This window comes from Pristis pectinata, chromosome 6, assembly GCF_009764475.1.
Source record: "Pristis pectinata isolate sPriPec2 chromosome 6, sPriPec2.1.pri, whole genome shotgun sequence".
NCBI lineage: Eukaryota > Metazoa > Chordata > Chondrichthyes > Rhinopristiformes > Pristidae > Pristis > Pristis pectinata.
The window spans coordinates 589315-608102 of NC_067410.1; the positions used below are offsets into that span (position 1 = coordinate 589315).

Below are 18788 nucleotides of genomic sequence, written 5' to 3' on the forward strand. Positions count from 1 at the left end.
CGCCACGGTCCGAGGGTCCCGCCCCGTCCCGCAGCTCGGCGCTGCGCCGGGAGAGGAGACTCCGCCGGGCCGGGGGCGGCGCTGCGGCGGGAGGACTGACTCCGCCGGGCCGGGGGCGGTGCTGCGCCGGAAGAGGAGACTCCGCCGGGCCGGGGGCGGCGCTGCGGCGGGAGGACTGACTCCGCCGGGCCGGGGGCGGCGCTGCGGCGGGAGGACTAACCCCGCCGGGCCGGGGGCGGCGCTGCGCCGGAAGAGGAGACTCCGCCGGGCCGGGGGCGGCGCTGCGGCGGGAGGACTGACTCCGCCGGGCCGGGGGCGGTGCTGCGCCGGAAGAGGAGACTCCGCCGGGCCGGGGGCGGCGCTGCGGCGGGAGGACTGACTCCGCCGGGCCGGGGGCGGCGCTGCGGCGGGAGGGCGCGCACTTGAGGGCGGAGATGGCGGCCGTTTACCGAGCGGGGAGCGCGCTGCTCCGGGCCGGGAGGGTGAGTCCGGGGGCCGGGGATCGGGCCCGGTCACCGCCGGGGCTTCCCGGGACCGGGGGCGCTGGGGGGAGGCGGGGAACCGGCCCCGGACTGGGGACAGCGCCCGGACACGGGAAGGTCAAACGGGCCTCGGGCCGGGGACCGGGGGGTAAGTGTGGCCCCGGGGGAGGGGTTGGGGGTCCGGGCCCCGGGGGTTGGGGGTCCGGGGGAGGGGCCCCGGGGGTTGGGGGACCGGGGACGGAGGGGGTTGGGGGTCCGGGCCCCGGGGTGTACGGGGCAGCAGCGCCGGGGTCCGGGAGCCGGTGGATCGCTGACCGCGGGGCTCCGGGGGCCGGACGGGCTGGTCCCCGAGCCCCGGGATCGGTCCCCGTCCCGTCCCCACAGAGAGCGGGTGATGGACGGCGCCTGGACGCGGTGGGGCCGGGCCGGGGGGAGCACCGAGGGACCCGCTCAATATCCTCCAGTTCCCGGGCTCAAGGACACCTTCTACCCCACGGTGATAAGACTATTGAACGGTTCCCTTATACAATGAGATGGACTCTGACCTCACGATCTACCTTGTTGTGACCTTGCACCTTATTGCACTGCACTTTCTCTGTAGCTGTGACTCTTTACTCTGTACTGTTCTTGCTTTTACCTGTACTACATCAATGCACTCTGTACTAACCCAACGTAACTGCACTGTGTAATGAATTGACCTGTACCATCAGTTTGTAAGACAACTTTTTCACTGGACCTTGGTGGCTAACGCCAGGGTAGGAGAGGATATTGAATATTCCTGGTTTTCGGTGTTTTAAGAGGGATAGGGAAGGGGGGAGAAGAGGGGGAGGGGTGGCGATACTGGTCAGGGACACTGTTACGGCTGTGGAAAGGATGGATGTTGTAGAAGGATCATCTCTAGAGTCCGTATGGGTGGAATTAAGGAACAAAAAAGGAGCAGTTACTCTACTAGGAGTATTCTATAGGCCCCCCGGTAGCAGTAGAGATATAGAGGAGCAGATTGGCAGGCAGTGTTTGGAGAGAAGCAAAAATAACAGGGTTGTTATAATGGGAGACTTCAACTTCCCAAATATAGACTGGAACCTGCTTAGTGCCAAAGGTTTAGATGGGACGGAATTTGTTAAGTGTGTCCAGGAGGGATTCCTGACGCAGTATGTCAACAGGCCGACTAGAAGGAATACCATGCTAGATCTAGTTTTCGGAAATGAACCGGGACAGGTGAAGGATCTATTGGTGGGTGAGCATTTGGGGGACAGTGACCATTGCTCCATAACCTTTAAAATTGTCATGGACAGGGACAGGTGCAGAGAGGCCAAGAGGATTTTTAATTGGGGAAGGGTGAACTACGAGGCTATAAGGAGAGAACTTGGGAGTGTAAAGTGGGATGTCCTTTTTGAAGGGAAATGTAGCATGGAGATGTGGTCGATGTTCAGGGATCTTATGCAGGATGTTAAGGATAAATATGTCCCGGTGAGGCAGAGAAGGAATGGCAGGGTGAAGGAACCGTGGGTGACGAGAGAGGTGGAACGACTTGTTAGGGAGAAGAAGGTAGCGTACGTGAAGTATAAGCAGCAAGGTTCAGACAGGGCCCGTGAGGAATATAGGATAGCGAGGAAGGAACTTAAGAAAGGACTGAGGAGAGCTAGAAGGGGACATGAAAAGGCTTTGGCTAGTAGGGTTAAGGAAAACCCCAAGGCCTTTTTCAAGTACGTGAAGGGTAGGAGGATGGCTAGGGTAAAGGTAGGTCTGATTAAGGACAAAGGTGGGAGAATTTGCCTGGAGGCGGCAGAAGTGGGAGAAGTTCTCAATGAGTACTTCTCTTCCGTATTTACGAGGGAGAGGGGTCTTGATGACGCGGAAGGGTGTGCTGGTAAGGGTAATGTTCTCGAGGTTGTAGGTATCAAGAAAGAGGATGTGTTGAAGTTGTTAAATAATATTCAGACAGATAAATCTCTGGGGCCTGACGGGATTTTCCCCAGGCTGCTTCGAAAGGCTAGGGAGGAGATTGTTAAACCGCTGGTAAGGATCTTTGAGTCCTCGTTGTCCACGGGGATGGTGCCAGAGGATTGGAGGGTTGCGAATGTTGTCCCCTTGTTCAAAAAAGGTAATAGGGATAGGCCAGGGAATTACAGACCGGTGAGTCTCACGTCTGTGGTGGGTAAGCTGTTAGAAGGGATTCTAAGGGATAGGATTCATGAACACCTGGAGAATCATGGACTGATTAGGGACAGCCAGCATGGCTTTGTGAAGGGAAGATCTTGCCTCACAAGCCTGATAGAGTTCTTTGAGGAGGTGACGAGGAAGATTGATGAGGGCAGTGTGGTGGATGTGGTCTATGTGGATTTTAGTAAGGCGTTTTATAAGGTTCCTCATGGTAGGCTTCTTCAGAAGGTCAGAGGTCAAGGGATCCAAGGAAGCTTGGCTGTGTGGATTAGGAATTGGCTTGCATGTAGAAAGCAGAGGGTTGTGGTGGAAGGAGTGCCCTCGGATTGGAAGGCAGTGACTAGTGGTGTCCCGCAGGGATCGGTCCTGGGACCTCTACTTTTTGTGATATTTATAGATGACTTAGATGAGGGGGTGGAGGGCTGGGTTAGTAAGTTTGCGGACAACACTAAGATCGGCGGTGTTGTGGATAGTGTGGAGGGCTGTCGAAGCTTGCAGAGGGATATTGATGGGATGCAGAGCTGGGCTGACAAGTGGCAGATGGAGTTCAATGCGGAGAAGTGTGAGGTGGTACACTTTGGAAGGACAAACTCCAGGGCAGAGTACTGGGTAAATGGCAAGGTACTTGGCAGTGTGGAGGAGCAGAGGGATCTGGGGGTTCATATTCACAGTTCATTGAAAGTTGCCTCACAGGTGGAAAGAACAGTTAAGAAGGCCATTGGGATGTTGGCTTTCATAAATCGCGGGATTGAGTTTAAGAGCCGCGAGGTGATGATGCAGCTTTACAAAACTCTAGTTAGGCCACACTTAGAGTACTGTGTCCAGTTCTGGTCGCCTCATTTTAGGAAGGATGTGGAGGTGTTGGAGAGGGTGCAGAGGAGATTTACCAGGATGCTGCCTGGATTAGAGAGTATTGAATATGAGGAGAGGCTTAAGGTGCTAGGGCTTTATTCACTGGAAAGGAGGAGGATGAGAGGAGACATGATAGAGGTATATAAAATATTGAGAGGAATAGATAGAGTAGACAGTCAGTGCCTCCTTCCCAGGGCACCAATGCTCAAGACGAGAGGGCATGGCTTTAAGGTTATGGGTGGGAGGTTCAGGGGAGATGTCAGGGGGAGGTTTTTTCACCCAAAGAGTGGTTGGTGCATGGAATGCACTGCCTGGGGTGGTGGTGGAGACAGATACATTGAACAGGTTCAAGAGCTTGTTGGATAGGCATATGGAGGAGTGTGGGATGGGGGGATATGCGGGAGGAAGGGGTTAGGTAGTGTGAGGGTGGTTTGATGGACGGCACAACATGGTGGGCCGAAGGGCCTGTTTTGTGCTGTATGGTTGTATGGTACAAGTGACAATAATAAAAAAAATACCAATCAATAGTGCAAAGAGGAATAATGAGGTGGTGTTCATGGACCGTTCAGAAATCTGATGGCAGAGGGGAAGAAGCTGTTCCTGAATCGTTGAGTGTGGGTCTTCAGGTTCCTGCACCTCCTCCCTGATTGTAGTAACGAGAAGAGGGCATGTCCCGGGTGGTGAGAGTCCTTAGTGACGGATGCTGCCTTCTGGAGGCACCGCCTCTTGAAGGTGTCCTCAGTGGTGGGGAGGGTTGTGCCTGTGATGGAGGAGTTCATTAGCAGGGGCATAGAGGGTAAGAGCCGAGAGGTGTTGCTCAGCTCTGCAGTGGTCAGACCACAGCTGGAGCAGTGCATGTAGTTCCGGTCACCACTCCATGGGAAGGATGGGACTGTGCTGGAGAGAGTGCGGAGGGTGTTCCCCAGGATGTACGGGCTCCCGGCGCACTCTCAGCCCGTGCTTCATGACACCCCACAGTGATTTAGCATCTCGGGTTTTTGCCTCAGGATCTGTTCCCTCAGCCACCTTCATTCGTTGTTCACTGTCAGAGACACGGTCTCTCCGTCCTGAGGGAAGTGGGGGGGAGGGGGGGGGTCAGTCCATGTCCTGGGCCGCTGACCCTGCACCCTGGGGCACTGACCCCGGGGGTGAGTTGTACTGTACTGGTTTGGCTGAACTCCCCGCTGTCTCTTTCATTGCTTCAGCCGGCCCTGTTGGGAGCCCAGCGTTTGCAGAGCACCGTCTCCTACGCTCAGGCCATTGAGAATGTTCCGGAAACCAAGCTGACGACGCTGGACAATGGGCTGCGAGTGGCCACGGAGGAATCAGACCACCACAGCTGCACAGTGAGTCCCACTGCTGCTGTCCATGGCTCGCAAACCCCACCCCCTCCCTTACCCTACTCTCACTCCTCCTGCACCCCCCCCCCACCAGTACCCCCACCCTCATCCCACTCACTCCCCTCCCCTGAACCCCCACCCTAATCCCACTCTCACTCCCTCCCCTGCACCCCCCACCCTCGTCCCACTCTCACTCCCCTCTCACTCTCTGTAGGTCGGTGTGTGGGTCGATGTCGGGAGCCGCTACGAAAATGAGAAAACTAATGGAGTCGGCAACTTCCTCCAACACTTGATCCTGAAGGTATGTGATGTGGCCCCAGAGCTGCTCTATGGAATGCCAGGGTCCTAGTGTTCACCCAGTGAGCAGGGTCTCCCACTGATCCACCTTCTGCCTCTGTAAGGTCATCCCTCAGCCTCAGGCCAAAACCATTCCACCATCCGCAAGGAGTGTCAGGTGCCTGTTGGAATAGTTCCCACTTGCCTGGGCAAGTGCAGCTTCAACAGCTCCCAAGAAACTCAACACCATTCAGGACAGAGCAGCTTGCTTGAATGGCCTTCTCCCCTCTCCTCCCCCCACTCCCCTCTTCCCCCCCCATCCCTCCACCACTCAGTAACTACAGTGTGGACGGTATAAAACAAACTGCGCTGCAGTTACTTGCCCAGGCTGCTCCAACAGAACCTCCCATGTCTGTGACCACTACCGCTGAGGACAAGGGCAGCAGCTGTAGGAGGTCTCCAGCTCCCTCAGGTTCTCTCCAAGTGTGTATTTCTTCATGCAACACATGTGGTGTGAGGGTGGGTAACGGCGATGTCAGTAACCGTGCTACAGGAGCGAATAAGAGAGTTACAACAGCTACGGGTAAAATTCTTGAATAAATGTCTTGAAAGGTTGAACATTGTTGTTTTCAGGGAACCAAGAAACTTTCCCAGATGGCCTTGGAGCAGGAGGTAGCCAGCAGAGGGGCTCACCTGAGTGCCTACACCTCTCGTGAGCAGACTGCCTATTACATGAAGTGTCTGTCCAAGGATTTGCCAAAAGGTGCTGAACATTCCCACCATATTTTCAGTTTCTTTATATCTTTAACCTGACGTCTGGGATTTGGAGTTTGTATAATTTCCGTGATCTCCATTTCCTTTGTCCAGAAATCAGTGTAAAACCTGACCGCATGGTGCCCTGTGCCACGGGCACATGCTGGCTATGTGTCTGCTATCCAATTAGTTCCACTCCCCTTCCTCTCATATTTGGGACTGGTGTCTCCCCAGAACTTTCTGGAACATTCCAGCTATCACACGATGGTTGAGCTTGCGTTGCAGCATCGGCAGGTAGTCCCCAGTCACTGCTGAGCCGGCCGATTTCATTGCCGAATGGTAATGCTGATCGGTCGCATTCAGCAACTTCTGGGCGTGAAGAGAAAATATTCTATGTGCAGTTTACCAGAGCTCCTTACACTCGTCGTTCGATGGATAGATGCTACCAAGGTGGGCTGAAATGGGGATCCAATCCCAATTTCTGTGAAAACCTTGCTTCGTGTCAACAGTGAGTGACGGGCAGGGTGAGAGTCAGTGTAGGGGAGAGGTTGCTGCTTGTGACTGACCTTGTTCCAGCCTTTGTGAAGTGGGCTCTCTGGTCAGTCCCTGTCTCTGTTCAACAGGTTGCACACTGCTGTTTCTGCTAGTTGGACACTGCTAGTTTCTGCTTCTGTTAATCTGGTTGCACACTGCAGGTGGTTGCCATGGTTAGACCGGTCATACTGCTAGTTCTTATCTCTACTAAATCTCTGTTAAACTGGTGGTAAACTGTTAGTAACTACTGCTGTTTGCATGTGGCTGGTTACTGTTGCATCTCGTTACTGGCTGTATTGAATCAGTGATGTACTGATGTTGTTTAACTAGTTGTGCACTGGTTACCGTCGCTGTTGCCTGGTTGCACTCTGCACGTTACCACCACTGTGAAACTGTTGCACATTTCCTGCTAAACTGATGCATTGGCCTTTTACAGCTGTGGAGCTTCTCGGTGACCTGATACAGAACAGCTCGTTATCGGAGGCGGAAATTGAGTCTGGACGCAGGTTAATCCTGCAGGAGATGCAGGAGATGGAGAGCAACCTGGAGGAGGTGGTGTTTGATTATCTCCACACCACCGCCTTTCAGGGAACCCCCCTTGCCTACACCGTGGTGGGGCCCTCCAGGAACATCAAGTAAGCACTTGCACTGTCCACTTGCCTTTCATGTCCAACTGTTGTAATGTTAATAAGGTGGCAGTTGATTTGCGAACTATGATTAACTAAATGACCAGGTAACCTGTTGCTAACGAGGCCGCTGCTCAGCAGTAGGCTGATATCTAGGGTTCCAGTTATCCCACTGCCTGCAGGTCACTGTCACCTCCAAAGTGTTTCCTGATTTAGTGCAGTTCCACCCTGCTCCAAGCTTATCATGAAGCTTTGTGTGGGGGAGGTCCTGTCTCACAGACTCTGGAGTTTCTGAGGGAGTGATGTAGATGATTGATGAAGGGTAGGGCAGGGATGTTGTGTACATGGACTTTAGTGAAGGTTGCTCATGGTAAACTCATCCAGAAGATTAAGTCACATTGGGATCCATAAAGATTTGGTAAATTGGATCCAAAATTGGCTTGGTCAGAGAAGGCAGGTAGTGGTGGAGGGGGGTTTGTCTTACTGGGCATCTGTGACCTGTGGTGTTCCACAGGATCTGTGCTGGGACCTCTGTTCTTTAAGATATACTGTATATTAACAACTTGGATGAAAATTTAGGTGGTCTGATTAAAAAGTTTGCAGATGACATGAAAATTGGAGGAGTTTTGGACAGTGGGGAAGGTTGTCGAAAGATTCAGCAGGATGTAGATCAGTTGGGAATTTGGGTGGGGATATGCATATAGAGTTTAACCCAGATAAGTGTGAGGTGTTGCATTTTGGAAGGTCAAATGCAAGAGTCAAGAACAGTAAATGGCAGGACCCTCAGGAGCATCGATGTACAGAGGGACCTTAAGATACAAGTCCACAGCTCTTTGGAAATGGTGACACAGGTGGATCATAGAATCATAGAACAGTACAGCACAATACAGGCCCTTTGGCCCACAATGTTGTGGTGACCTTTAAACCTTGCCTAAGACTATCTAACCCCTTCCTCCTACATATCCCTCTATTCTAAATTCCTCCATATGCTTATCTAGCAATCTCTTGAATTTGACCAATGTACCTGCCTCCACCACCACCCCAGGCAGTGCATTCCATGCACCAACCACTCTCTGGGTAAAAAAAACCTCCCTCTGATATCTCCCTTGAACTTCCCACCCATTGCTTTAAAACCATGTCCTCTTGTATGGAGCATTGGTGCCCTGGGAAAGAGACGCTGGCTGTCCACTCTATCTATTCCTCCTAATATTTTGTACACCTCTATCATGTCTCTCCTCATCCTCCTCTCCAATGAGTAAAGCCCTAGCTCCCTTAGTCTCTCCTCAATGCATATTCTCCAAACCAGACAGCATCCTGGTAAATCTCCTCTGCACCTTTTCCAACGCTTCCACACCCTTCCTATAATGAGGTGTCCAGAACTGGTGAAAAAGGTGTTTGGTACACTTGTCTTCATAGGCTGAGGCACTGAGTATAGGAGTTGGGATGTCATGTTGCAGCTGTACAAGGCATTGGTTAGACTGCACTTGGAGTGTTGTGTACAGTCTGTCCCCACAATAAATGTTCAGCAGGATGTTGCCTGGAATGGAGGGCTGTGGTCACAAGGAGGGATTGGACAGGCTGGGATTGTTCTCACTGGGACATAGGAGGCTGAGGGGTGACCTGATAGAGTTTATAAAGTTATGAGAGGCATAGATAGTCTTTTTTCCAGCATAGGGGAGTCTAGAACTAGAGAGGAGAAATGTTAAGGGGACCTGAGGGGCAGGTTTTTCACAGAGGGTGGTGGTTATCTGGACCGAGCTGCCAGAGGAGGTGCTGGAGGCAGGTACAGTTAGGTTTAAGAGGTGTTTGGATGGATGTTTGGATGGAAATGTGTAGAGGGATACGGGACTAACAGGATTAGTGCAGGTGGGCTGCGTCCGGTTCTGTGAACAACAGGTCAACGCTTAGTTTAAAAGACCCATCAGATGCAGGGAAATTCCAATTGTTCCAACTTCAGCCCATAAACTGTGTTTGTGGACATTTATCTACCAGCTTTATGTTAGTTGTACAGTATCAACAACCTGCCTTTAATGACTCCACTAAAACTAGCATCATTCCTCATCCAACTAACCTTTCCTTTGTCTTATTGCTAAGGACTCTGAATCGCAATGATCTTGTAGAGTTTGTGACTGGTCATTACAAGGCTCCCCGAATAGTCTTGGCAACATCAGGAGGTGAGTGCTGATCAACTGAGGCCCCAGCTGCAGGTCTCTGTGCACTTTGAGAAGATCAGGGTCTAGAAGTGAGTTCCGGGATCCCAGGGAGGAGCTCCTCAGTTGTATGGGAACTGGAGCAGAGGTGGGTTGGAAGAGATCTGAAGGAGGGGGTGAGATCTGAAGGAAGGGGTGAGATCTGTGAAAGGGTTTGGTGGATTGAGGATATTCTGATTCCAGTGGTTGGAGGGTTGGCAGCTAAAGAACACGGGGAATGGGTTATAGGAGAAAGGAAGCAGGGTCCCAGAACAGTTCCTCACCCCCAGCCCCCCTCCCACTCCCCAAGCCCCACACCCCTCCCCCCCACCCACCTCCCCTCCCCTAGCCCCCCCCAACTCCCCCAGCCCCACCCACCTCCCCTTCCCTAGCCCCCTCCCACTCCCCCAGCCCCACCTCCCCACAACCCTTTCCCTCCCACCCCCCTCCCCAGCCCCCCTTTCTGCCCCCTCCCCTCCCCCCAGCCCCAACCCCTCCCCTCTCCTCCCCCCCCACTCCCCTCCCCCAGCCCCACCCCCACAGCCCTGCCAGCTATCTTTATCCAGTTCCCTTTTCATGCTGCGATTGAATCAGCCCCCAGAAGCACATTCCAACATTGCACACCCCACCCACTCACGTCATTAACAATAAAACTCCTCCTTTCCCCAGTCTCCGTCTTTCCCTGTGCCCAGCTGCTGACCCCTGCACCTTGGGGAGAATTACTGCACCATTCACGGCCCTCGGGTCTGATAAACAACCTTTCACTGAGCCAAGTTTCCATCCACACTACTACAACCCTTCTTACTCCTGGGCGGTGCTCTGACCTTCACTTCGTCAGAAATCTCTTGTTAATTGGACAGATCCAAGCTGAGTTTCTCTAATCAATTTATGTCTCCAAGTGACTGTTTATTCTTTTCCTGATTATTCTTTCCAAAAGTTTCACCACCAAGTTTAAGCTGACTGCTCTGTTTGCCGGGTTTATCCCTAGAGCCACTTTTTGAACAAGGGAGTGACACTAGCAATTTTCCAGTCCTCTGGCAGCTCCCCACTCTGAGAACAGGAGTTGTATGTTGTACCCGCGGTGAGTTGTGATCCAGAGTCAATGCCTGAGAGGGTTGTGAAAGCAGGTTGGAAGGCAGAGCTGGAGAACGAGTAGCTAAATGGAGTGCTCTTTCAGTGAGCCAGTACAGGCAAGATGGGCCAAACGGCCTGGATGGTGAGATTCTGTATTTAAATGTGCAGTGGGGTCATTAGTGTCTGTGTAACGCTGGGGTGGTTTCGGAGATGATGTCCATGTCTCGGTTGAAGCGCGATGTTCAAGGTCATGGTACAGAGTAAGCTTCCCTCCCCTCAGGTGTTCAACACGACGAGGTGGTGGGATTGGCTCGCCAGCACTTCGGGGGGATTTCCTACAAGTACGAGGACGATGTGGTCCCAGTGTTGTCTCCTTGTCGCTTCACCGGCAGTCAGGTCAGTGGTTCGGTTCGGTAACCGGCTGCTCTCCCTTCCTGTAACCTGTCCCCTGCTCCTACACAGAACGTCCCAGTCACTGTCCCACACTTTGAACCCGGAGCAGCCACCATCATCTGCCCCTGTGATGATGCACTCCTCTGTGGAAGAATGAGGTGACCGATCAGTGTGTGGATAAGGCAAGAGCCTTGTTCGTAGGTAAAACCCCCCGGGAGAGGAACGGATCGCCCGATCAGGGGCACAGGCTTGGCAGGGAGTCTGGTGCGTTACCATGAGGGTGGCCCAGGGTCGCGTGGTGGGTGCAGAGGCCCAGGTCAGTTACCACGGTTGGGTGGGGGTCAGTCATGTATTGAGTGGGAGGCCCGGCTGATTACTGTGACTGGAGGAAGGAAGGTGGGGCAGGGGACAGGTCAGTCACGGTGGGAAGGGGTGGTGGGGGATGGATCATGAGGGAAAGTCTTCAGGAATTGCAAAGTTTCAATGGGATTACCAAATTGAAGCAAAAGGAACATTGGGTCCACTGCTCGTCAATGTTGGGTGTGACCTAATCGAGGGTGCAGGGAGGGTCATGAACCTGATTATGTTGTGTAGTGACAAGGACGGGAGAGCTTGGTGGAATGAGCTAATGGGCTGAAGGACCTGTGTGTATACTGTGCAACTCTGACTCCAGTGTGGAGACCAGACGGTGTCCAAGATCCTGCCAGGGATGAGAGACCTCGCCTGTCAGAGGCTGGGGGATGTTCAGGGTGACTGAGGTCTTCATGGTGAGTAGGGTTTCTGAGAGAAGAACCTGTTGCTTCTGGAGTTGGGTGCGTTATCAGAGGTCAGGGACAGAGCAGGGAGGGGAAAGGGGAGTTAGGCGGGCACTGAGGAGGAGGAACGAGGGGAGGACTAGCAGTGGCCTCCTACTGGGCTGAGACCGGGAACATGTCAGATACTGGCACCCACTCCACAACTGGAGCCAGAGCTGTACAAGGTGTTGATGAGCCCCACACGGTGGGAGAGGGAACCTCCCAGCCTGCCCGCTCCCCTCTAGCTGCTCCTGACACCGCCTGGCATGGTCAGGATGTGGAGGAAGGTTTGGGTGAAGGCTGGGTTGAACTGACTGTGGAGACTGCCACAGTTGAATAGCAGCAGCTTTGCAGGTGGTGTGTGGAACCGTTAAGACTGAGGCTGACCAGGACTGCTCTTTGATTTCAGATCCTGGTGCGGGATGATGCCATGCCGTTGGCCCACATTGCGATCGCTGTGGAGGGGGTTGGAGCCGGCAACCCTGACGTGATCCCACTCTCCATTGGCAGCATGCTGGTCGGGAGCTGGGATCGCACGTACGGAGGCGGAGCGGTGAGCAGCTGTGTGTCTACGTGTGTCTGTCCTGAAGTCTCACTGACCGGTGGAACAACAGGAACTTGGACAGGCCCAGATCCGCCAGCAGCTCACTCTCCAACGGAGGGGCATCGTGATTGTTCCCACCGCTGATCCTCACTCGTCAACGTCTCCCAACGAGAGTTCTCTCCACGTGTCTGGTCCCTCCCTGCTCCCCCCTCACTCTTTCTGTAACCCCCAGCAGTCCAGGGATGTTGCAGAACCTCTGGCCACCTCCTTATCCCTGAATTTTCATTGCTTCACAATTGATGATTGTGCTTTCGTCTGGCCCCTTAAAACTCTGGTATTCCCTCCCTGGACGCCTCTCCCTCTCGCTCTCTCTCTTTCTCTCACTCTCCCTCGCTCCACATTTATTCTGAGTTTTGATGAAAGGTTATGAAGCTGAAACGTTGACTCTTGGTTTCTCTGTCAGGGAAGTTTACTCTCTGTCTGATCCTGTCCCTGCCCTGGGAGTGTGTGGGAGAACATTGTAGAGGCAGGTTACTTATACCGTTTATCCGTCCTGTGCAGAATCATTCGAGTCGTTTGGCCAAGATTTCAGTTGAGAATAAGCTGGGTCACAGTTTCCGCTCCTTCAACACATGTTACTCGGACACAGGGCTGTGGGGGATACATCTGGTGTGTGATGGAATGAACATTGAAGACATGCTGCACTTCGCACAGGGAGAGTGGTGAGTGTCTGGTGCTGGGTCTCTGTCCCTCCAACTCTAACACTGCCTGCAACCAGCCGATAGCTCAGTAAATCAAAGTTGTGGAATAAATGAAGCAACATGTTGAACAGGGAATTTAACAGAGAACAAGTAGCACAGAATAGGCCCTTCGGCCCACAATGCTGCGCCGACATATCTAATTCCTATACAGAATGCCCATAACCCTCCATTTTCCTCTCATTCAGGTGCCCATTCAAGCCCCTCTTAAAAGCCCCCAATGAATTTTCCTCCACCACCCTATCAGGCAACACATTCCAGGCATCCACCACTCTCTCAGTAAAATACTTACCCATCACGTCTGTTCTGAACCTACCTCCTCTCACCTTAAATGCATGCCTTCTGGTATTGGATCACTCAATAATGGGAAAAAGATAATGCTTGTCCACCCTATCTATGCCCCTCATAATTTTATACACTTCCAACAGATCACCCCTCAGCCTCCACTGCTCCAGAGAAAAGAGCCCAAGTTTGTCCAGCCTCTCCTGATAGCACATGCCCTCTGAGCTGAGACTGTACCTGGAGTACTACGTACTGATCTGGTCTAAGGCAGGGATTGTATTAGAGGCTGTGCGGAGAAGGGGCTGCGGTATCAAGAGAGGTTGGGCCCGTACTCATTGGGACTTGTACGAATGAGAGGTGATCTTATTGAAAGGGATGAGATTGTGAAGGGATTGACAGTGACTATGAAGAGGGTGTTCCCCCACTGGGATACCCATTGACCGGGGCAGAGTTTTGTTTCAGAACAAGGAGTCCCCCAGTTCAGAAGGAAATGTGGAATTTCTCCTGTCAGGATTGTGAAACCTTTGTAGGGGCATTGGGTATGTTCACTGCAGAGAGTGATGGACATTTGAGGGGTGCAGGGAGAGTGGGAAAGGGTGCAGAGGACAAGATTGGATCAGCTGTGATGTTGCATGGGGAGCAGGCTCGAAGGGCCAAATGGCCACCTCTGCTCCGAGCTCTCATCCCATGGAGTTTAATGGTTTCACATTTGTGTTTCTGCCCAGGATGACGGGCTCTGACACGAGCGTGACTGAGAGCGAGGTGACCAGAGCCAAAAACCACTCCTCAAGACCCACCTGGTTGCCCCCAGCTGGACGGTAAGGAGATGACGGAACAGGAAGGAGTCTGTGCCAACCATTGCCCAGATCTGTGCGTCTTCGGGAGTCTGCCCTATTATCCCACATATCCACCATATTCCCACCCCCCCCCCCCCCCCCCCCCCCCCCCCCCCCCCCCCCCCCCCCCCCCCCCCCCCCCCCCCCCCCCCCCCCCCCACCCCCCCCCCCCCCCCCTCCCCCCCCCCCCCCCCCCCCCCCCCCCCCCACAATGGTTTTTTTATCAGGTCAGGGCTGGCATGTCAGGGTGAAAACAACGATAGCAAGTCCAGGGAACTAAAGGGGCACCCGTCTAGGAATAAAACGTTTGTAGGGGCATGTTTACAAAGGACATTGGGAAGGTAAAGGGGGGGGGTCATGAACTATCACTGGTGGACAGGATAATCCAAAGGTGTTCTATGTAAAAGGTAAAAGAATAGCCTGGGAAAAGTTGGGCAAATTATGTGTAAAGCCAGAAGCTATGGGTGAGGTGCGAAATGAACACTTTCAATCAGTATTTACTCAGGAAACAGACTTTGCCGTTGGAGAATTCAGTGAAGGGGAAGGTGAAAGTCTAATGCAGGTCTCCATAAATAAAGGAGCTTCTCAATGCCTTAGTGTGCTTTCAGGACCGGATGGGATTTATCCCAGGCTGTTATGGGAGGCAAGGGAAGAGATTGCTGGGCCTCTGGCTGAGATTTCTAAGTCTTCACTGGACACATGAGGTACCAGATGACCGGACATGGTCCCCCTTTTTGAGAAAGGCAGCAGGGAAAACTGGTAACTATAGACCTGAGGAGGGAAGATACTGGAAAAATTCTGAGGGAGAGGATAAGTGATCACTTGGATACTGGGGACTCATCAGAGACAGCAGCATGGCTTTGTCCGGAGCAGATCCTGTCTGACCAATTTGTTGAATTTTTGGAGGTGCTAACAAAGTGTATTGACAGGCAGTGCAGAAGTTGTGCTCACATCTTCAGTAAGGCCTTTGGTCCAAAAGGTTTGGGGCCCATGGGATTCAAATCGGATCCAAAATGGTCTGGCGATAGGTGACGGTAGAGGGGTGTTTCTGCGACTGGATGCCTGTGACCAGTGGTGTCCCACAGGGATCAGTGCTGGGACCCTTGTTGCTTGTGATCTACATGAATGATGTGGATATAGGACACATGATCGGTAAGTTTGCAGAGACGTTAATATTAGTGGAGACACAAGGGACTGTAGATGCTGGAACCTGTTGGAGGAACTCAGTGGGTCAGGAAGCATCTTTGGAGGCAGAGGGATGGTCAACATTTGGATTGAGACCCTGCATCAGGACTGTAGGGTAGAGAGGAGATGGCTGGTACAAAGAGGTGAGAGGCAGGGGTGCTGGGTGACAGGTGGAGCCAGGTGAGGAAGCAGAGGGTGGGCAGGTGGAGCGGGGGTGGGGGGGGCAGGGTTGGGAGGAGGGGAGGTAGAGACAGAGAAGGGGGGGGGGGCAGGTGTTGGGAGGAGGGGAGGTAGAGACAGAAGGGGGGGTGGTGCAGAATGTGCCGGGGGGAGGAGGGAGGTAGAGAGAGTGGGGGTGGGGGGGGGGCGGGGGGTCAGTCCTGGGCTCATTGAAGTTTACAGGGTTGAAGTGTGTAATCGTTAGACTGAGTCACGGGGACATGGCCTGGGGTAACTCCTCCCTCTCCCCCTGTGAGATTGCAGTGCCCCTACCTCAGGGCCAGAGGGAGGGAGGGGCTGCCCTTCTGCCAACAGAGTGTGACTGAAAGGAAACCCACTGCTGGGTGGGTTGAGTCGTGCAGTCACGGTGATGCAGCACAGAACCAGGCGCTCCAGCCCACCGGGTCCAGGCTGACCGTTCACACTGTCCGATATTAACCCCATTCCCCTACGTCCTACCAACTGCCCCCAGTTTCCCCCACTCACTGACAGACTGGAACAATGTTCACCCACCTCCCTATAGCAAGTTCACTGTGTCTTTATGCAGGTACCACGCCAACGTGCGCTGATATCGGCCGACAAATCCTCAGTCACAACAGACGGATCTCGTTAGCCGAGTGGAATGCCAGGATTGATGTACGTACAGGTTGGCAGCTGAGAAACCAGCTGAGGGGCAGCTCCTCACTGACTGATTGTAACACAGCATCTGGGACCCGTCCCCCAGTGAGGGTCAGTGTATGTGTGGGGACCGTTTCCCCCAGTGAGGGTCGGTGTGTGTGTTGGGACCGTCCCCCGGTGAGGGTCGGTGTGTGTGGGACCGTTTCCCCCAGTGAGGGTCGGTGTGTGTGTGGGACCGTCCCCCGGTGAGGGTCGGTGTGTGTGTGGGACCTGTCCCCCGGTGAGGGTCGGTGTGTGTGTGGGACCTGTCCCCCGGTGAGGGTCGGTGTGTGTGGGACCCGTCCCCCAGTGAGGGTCGGTTTGTGTGTGGGACCGTCCCCCGGTGAGGGTCGGTGTGTGGGACCCGTCCCCCGGTGAGGGTCGGTGTGTGTGTGGGACCGTCCCCCGGTGAGGGGTGGCGGGGTGAAGTCTTGCTTTAGACCTCAGACGGTGTGTGTTCTGCTGGTCACTCCTCAGTGACTGGTGCATCTCTTCCTGGTGCAGGCGGTTGATGCACGGACCCTGCGAGAGGTTTGCAGCCGTTACATCTACGATCAGTGTCCTGCTGTTGCTGCAGTTGGTGAGTTCCTGCTGGTAACCGTTCACCCCAAGTCATCGACCGTTGTTATAGGATCACTGCACGTGGAGCTCTGGGGAGATCGGGCTGGGCCCCTGCACCCATTCTCCCCGAGTCCGTCCAGCCTGGGTTGTGGGCGTGGAGCCTGTTGGTTGCCAGGATGGAGAGACACCACGAAGGAAGTGTATAACCCAGAGTGGTACACCATGCGCTGATCCCTGGCTTGTCCAGGGCACGGTCCCAGGAGCTGGGAATTGTCCAGGGCACGATGCCAGGGTTTTCTCTGGGAATGTTCCTAGGGTCCAGGATCATTTGCTGACGTTTTTATTGACTTGCCAAGTGTCAGAGTGCAGCTTGTGTGTTCCGTCGGCCCCTGTTGTGGAGACTGGAACGACCAGCTGGATGCAGTGAGGCCCCTGCTTTCCAGCCCTGTTTGTGGCCGGCCAGCAGTCTGAGGATGTTGTTCTGTCTTTGAGCTGCAGCCCCAGGCCCAGTGCCTCTGCATCCCCCACCCATGGCAGCACAGTGGGGCAGGGGGTAGAGCCACTGTATCCCAGCGCCAGAGATTGATCCTGACCTCCGCCACTGTCTGTGTGGAGTTTGCACGTTCTCCCTGTGACCGCGTGGGTTTCCCCCGGGTGCTCCGGTTTTCTCCCAAAGTTAATCAGCTCCTAGGATCTGGGGGAGTCATAGGGAATGTGGGGAGAATGTGGGCTTATTGTGGGATGTAGATGGGTGGTTGATGATTAGCAGACTCAGTGGGCCAAAGGGCCTGTTTCTGTGCTGGACCTCTCAGACTCGGATGTGGATTGACTCTCTTCTGTCTCCCTGACAGGCCCGATTGAACAACTGCCAGATTACAACAGGATCAGGAGCGCCATGTACTGGCTGCGCCTGTGAGCAAGGAGGAGGAGTAATGGAGTCATTGATGCTGAAGCCCCCGGCCTGTTGGGGAACAATGGGGTGTGGTCTCCCTCTCTCCCTGTCACTGTTTGGTGTTGGAATCTGAAGGCCACGTAACCCTGCTGTACAGAACATGAATAATTAAAAATTAAACTAAACCAGGCAGGCTGGTTGTGATCCTTTCACTGTGCTTGAGTTGTTTACAGACGGATGAGGAGAGGAGATGGTTCTCTGTTAGCGCGATGAGACGTGACTCTGGGTGAGCAGGACCGAGAGTGTCCTTCCTTGTGAAGTTTCTGACAGTCTGGGAAGGTCTTACACTCTGCATTCCCTCAGAGACTGGGACCAACGACGCCTGGGAATGTACATGGGTCATCAGGAAGGTTACTGGAAGGCTGGCCTTTACTGCAGAGCATGGAGCTGTGCACTACATCTGTTACCACCAGGAGGCCTTCAGCTCAATGTGTCTGCGCTGGTCAAAAATCATTCCCCACCTAACTCCACCTTCCTGCATGGGTCATGGCTCCTCATTATCCAGATGGGATTAGTTTATGTGCCCATTTTCGGGCACCATGTGCCTAAGGACCGGTTTCTGTCTGACTCTGCTGTTTAAATGTGATGAGGGTTTCTTCATCTCCCACATCTCAGACTGAGTTCCGGACCTACCTCGGGTGCAAAGGGTTTCCTCACCTACCCTCTAATCTCTCTACCAGTCACTCTAATTCTGTTTCCTGGTTTCTGGCCCTCTGCTGAGGGAAACAGCCCCTTCCAGTTTCACTCTATCTTCACCTCTCCTACACCTGAATTTAAATCTCCCCTCAGCCACATCCACAGAATACACCAGGTGATAGTCGCAGGTTTCTACACCCTGACTCCGTGGTGTGGGGCCCATGCAGTCTTCTGCTCTCCACATATTGTGGTTCAGGACATCCTATAGGTTCCTGTTCTTCACAGGAAGGTGGAGATACCAAAGGTGTCCTGCCTGCTGCACAGTGCCAGGTCTAACAGACCTGTGAACCCGTGCTATATGGTCTGTACCCCTGGAGTGATGGGGGGTGACCCACAACTCTCTGCTGAGTCCTTAACAGTTTCAGTGGATTCTCTTTCCAGCCCACTGCCAAGCCTCATTCAGCTCTGTCGCCACTCTGAGGGTACAGTGCAGCCATGGTTACCCTGAGATCTGGAACAGAGACCACAATCCATCACCATGGCTGGGAAATTTAAAATTATTAAATCGATCTGATTTTAAAAAAGCCTTCCTCATTCGCAGTAACCATGAAACTACAAATTGTTGTAAAAAGCTGTTCTTTGGGAAGGGGAATCTGCAGTACTGATGGAGAGCAGTCTGGAA

General features: G+C 53.6%; 1 protein-coding gene across 1 annotated transcript; it reads left to right on the plus strand.

The window, feature by feature from the left end:
- The first annotated feature begins 301 nt into the window (after window positions 1-301).
- Window positions 302-17600, plus strand: LOC127571763 (cytochrome b-c1 complex subunit 1, mitochondrial-like). The gene is made up of 14 exons (XM_052018450.1): window positions 302-482; window positions 4703-4843; window positions 5052-5138; window positions 5747-5876; window positions 6837-7035; window positions 9121-9200; window positions 10570-10685; window positions 11886-12029; window positions 12582-12742; window positions 13786-13860; window positions 15132-15157; window positions 15848-15936; window positions 16462-16537; window positions 17370-17600. Exons 1-14 carry the CDS (start codon window positions 435-437, stop codon window positions 17432-17434), a joined length of 1437 nt encoding a protein of 478 aa, XP_051874410.1. The 5' UTR covers window positions 302-434; the 3' UTR covers window positions 17435-17600.
- The last annotated feature ends 1188 nt before the right edge of the window (window positions 17601-18788 follow it).

Coding starts and splice junctions, on each gene's coding strand:
- LOC127571763 (XM_052018450.1), top strand. CDS start 435: ATGGCGGCCGTTTACCGAGCGGGGAGCGCGCTGCTCCGGGCCGGGAGG. Junction 9,201..10,569: donor AGTCTTGGCAACATCAGGAG/GTGAGTGCTGAT, acceptor CCCTCCCCTCAG/GTGTTCAACACGACGAGGTG. Junction 10,686..11,885: donor GTCGCTTCACCGGCAGTCAG/GTCAGTGGTTCG, acceptor CTTTGATTTCAG/ATCCTGGTGCGGGATGATGC.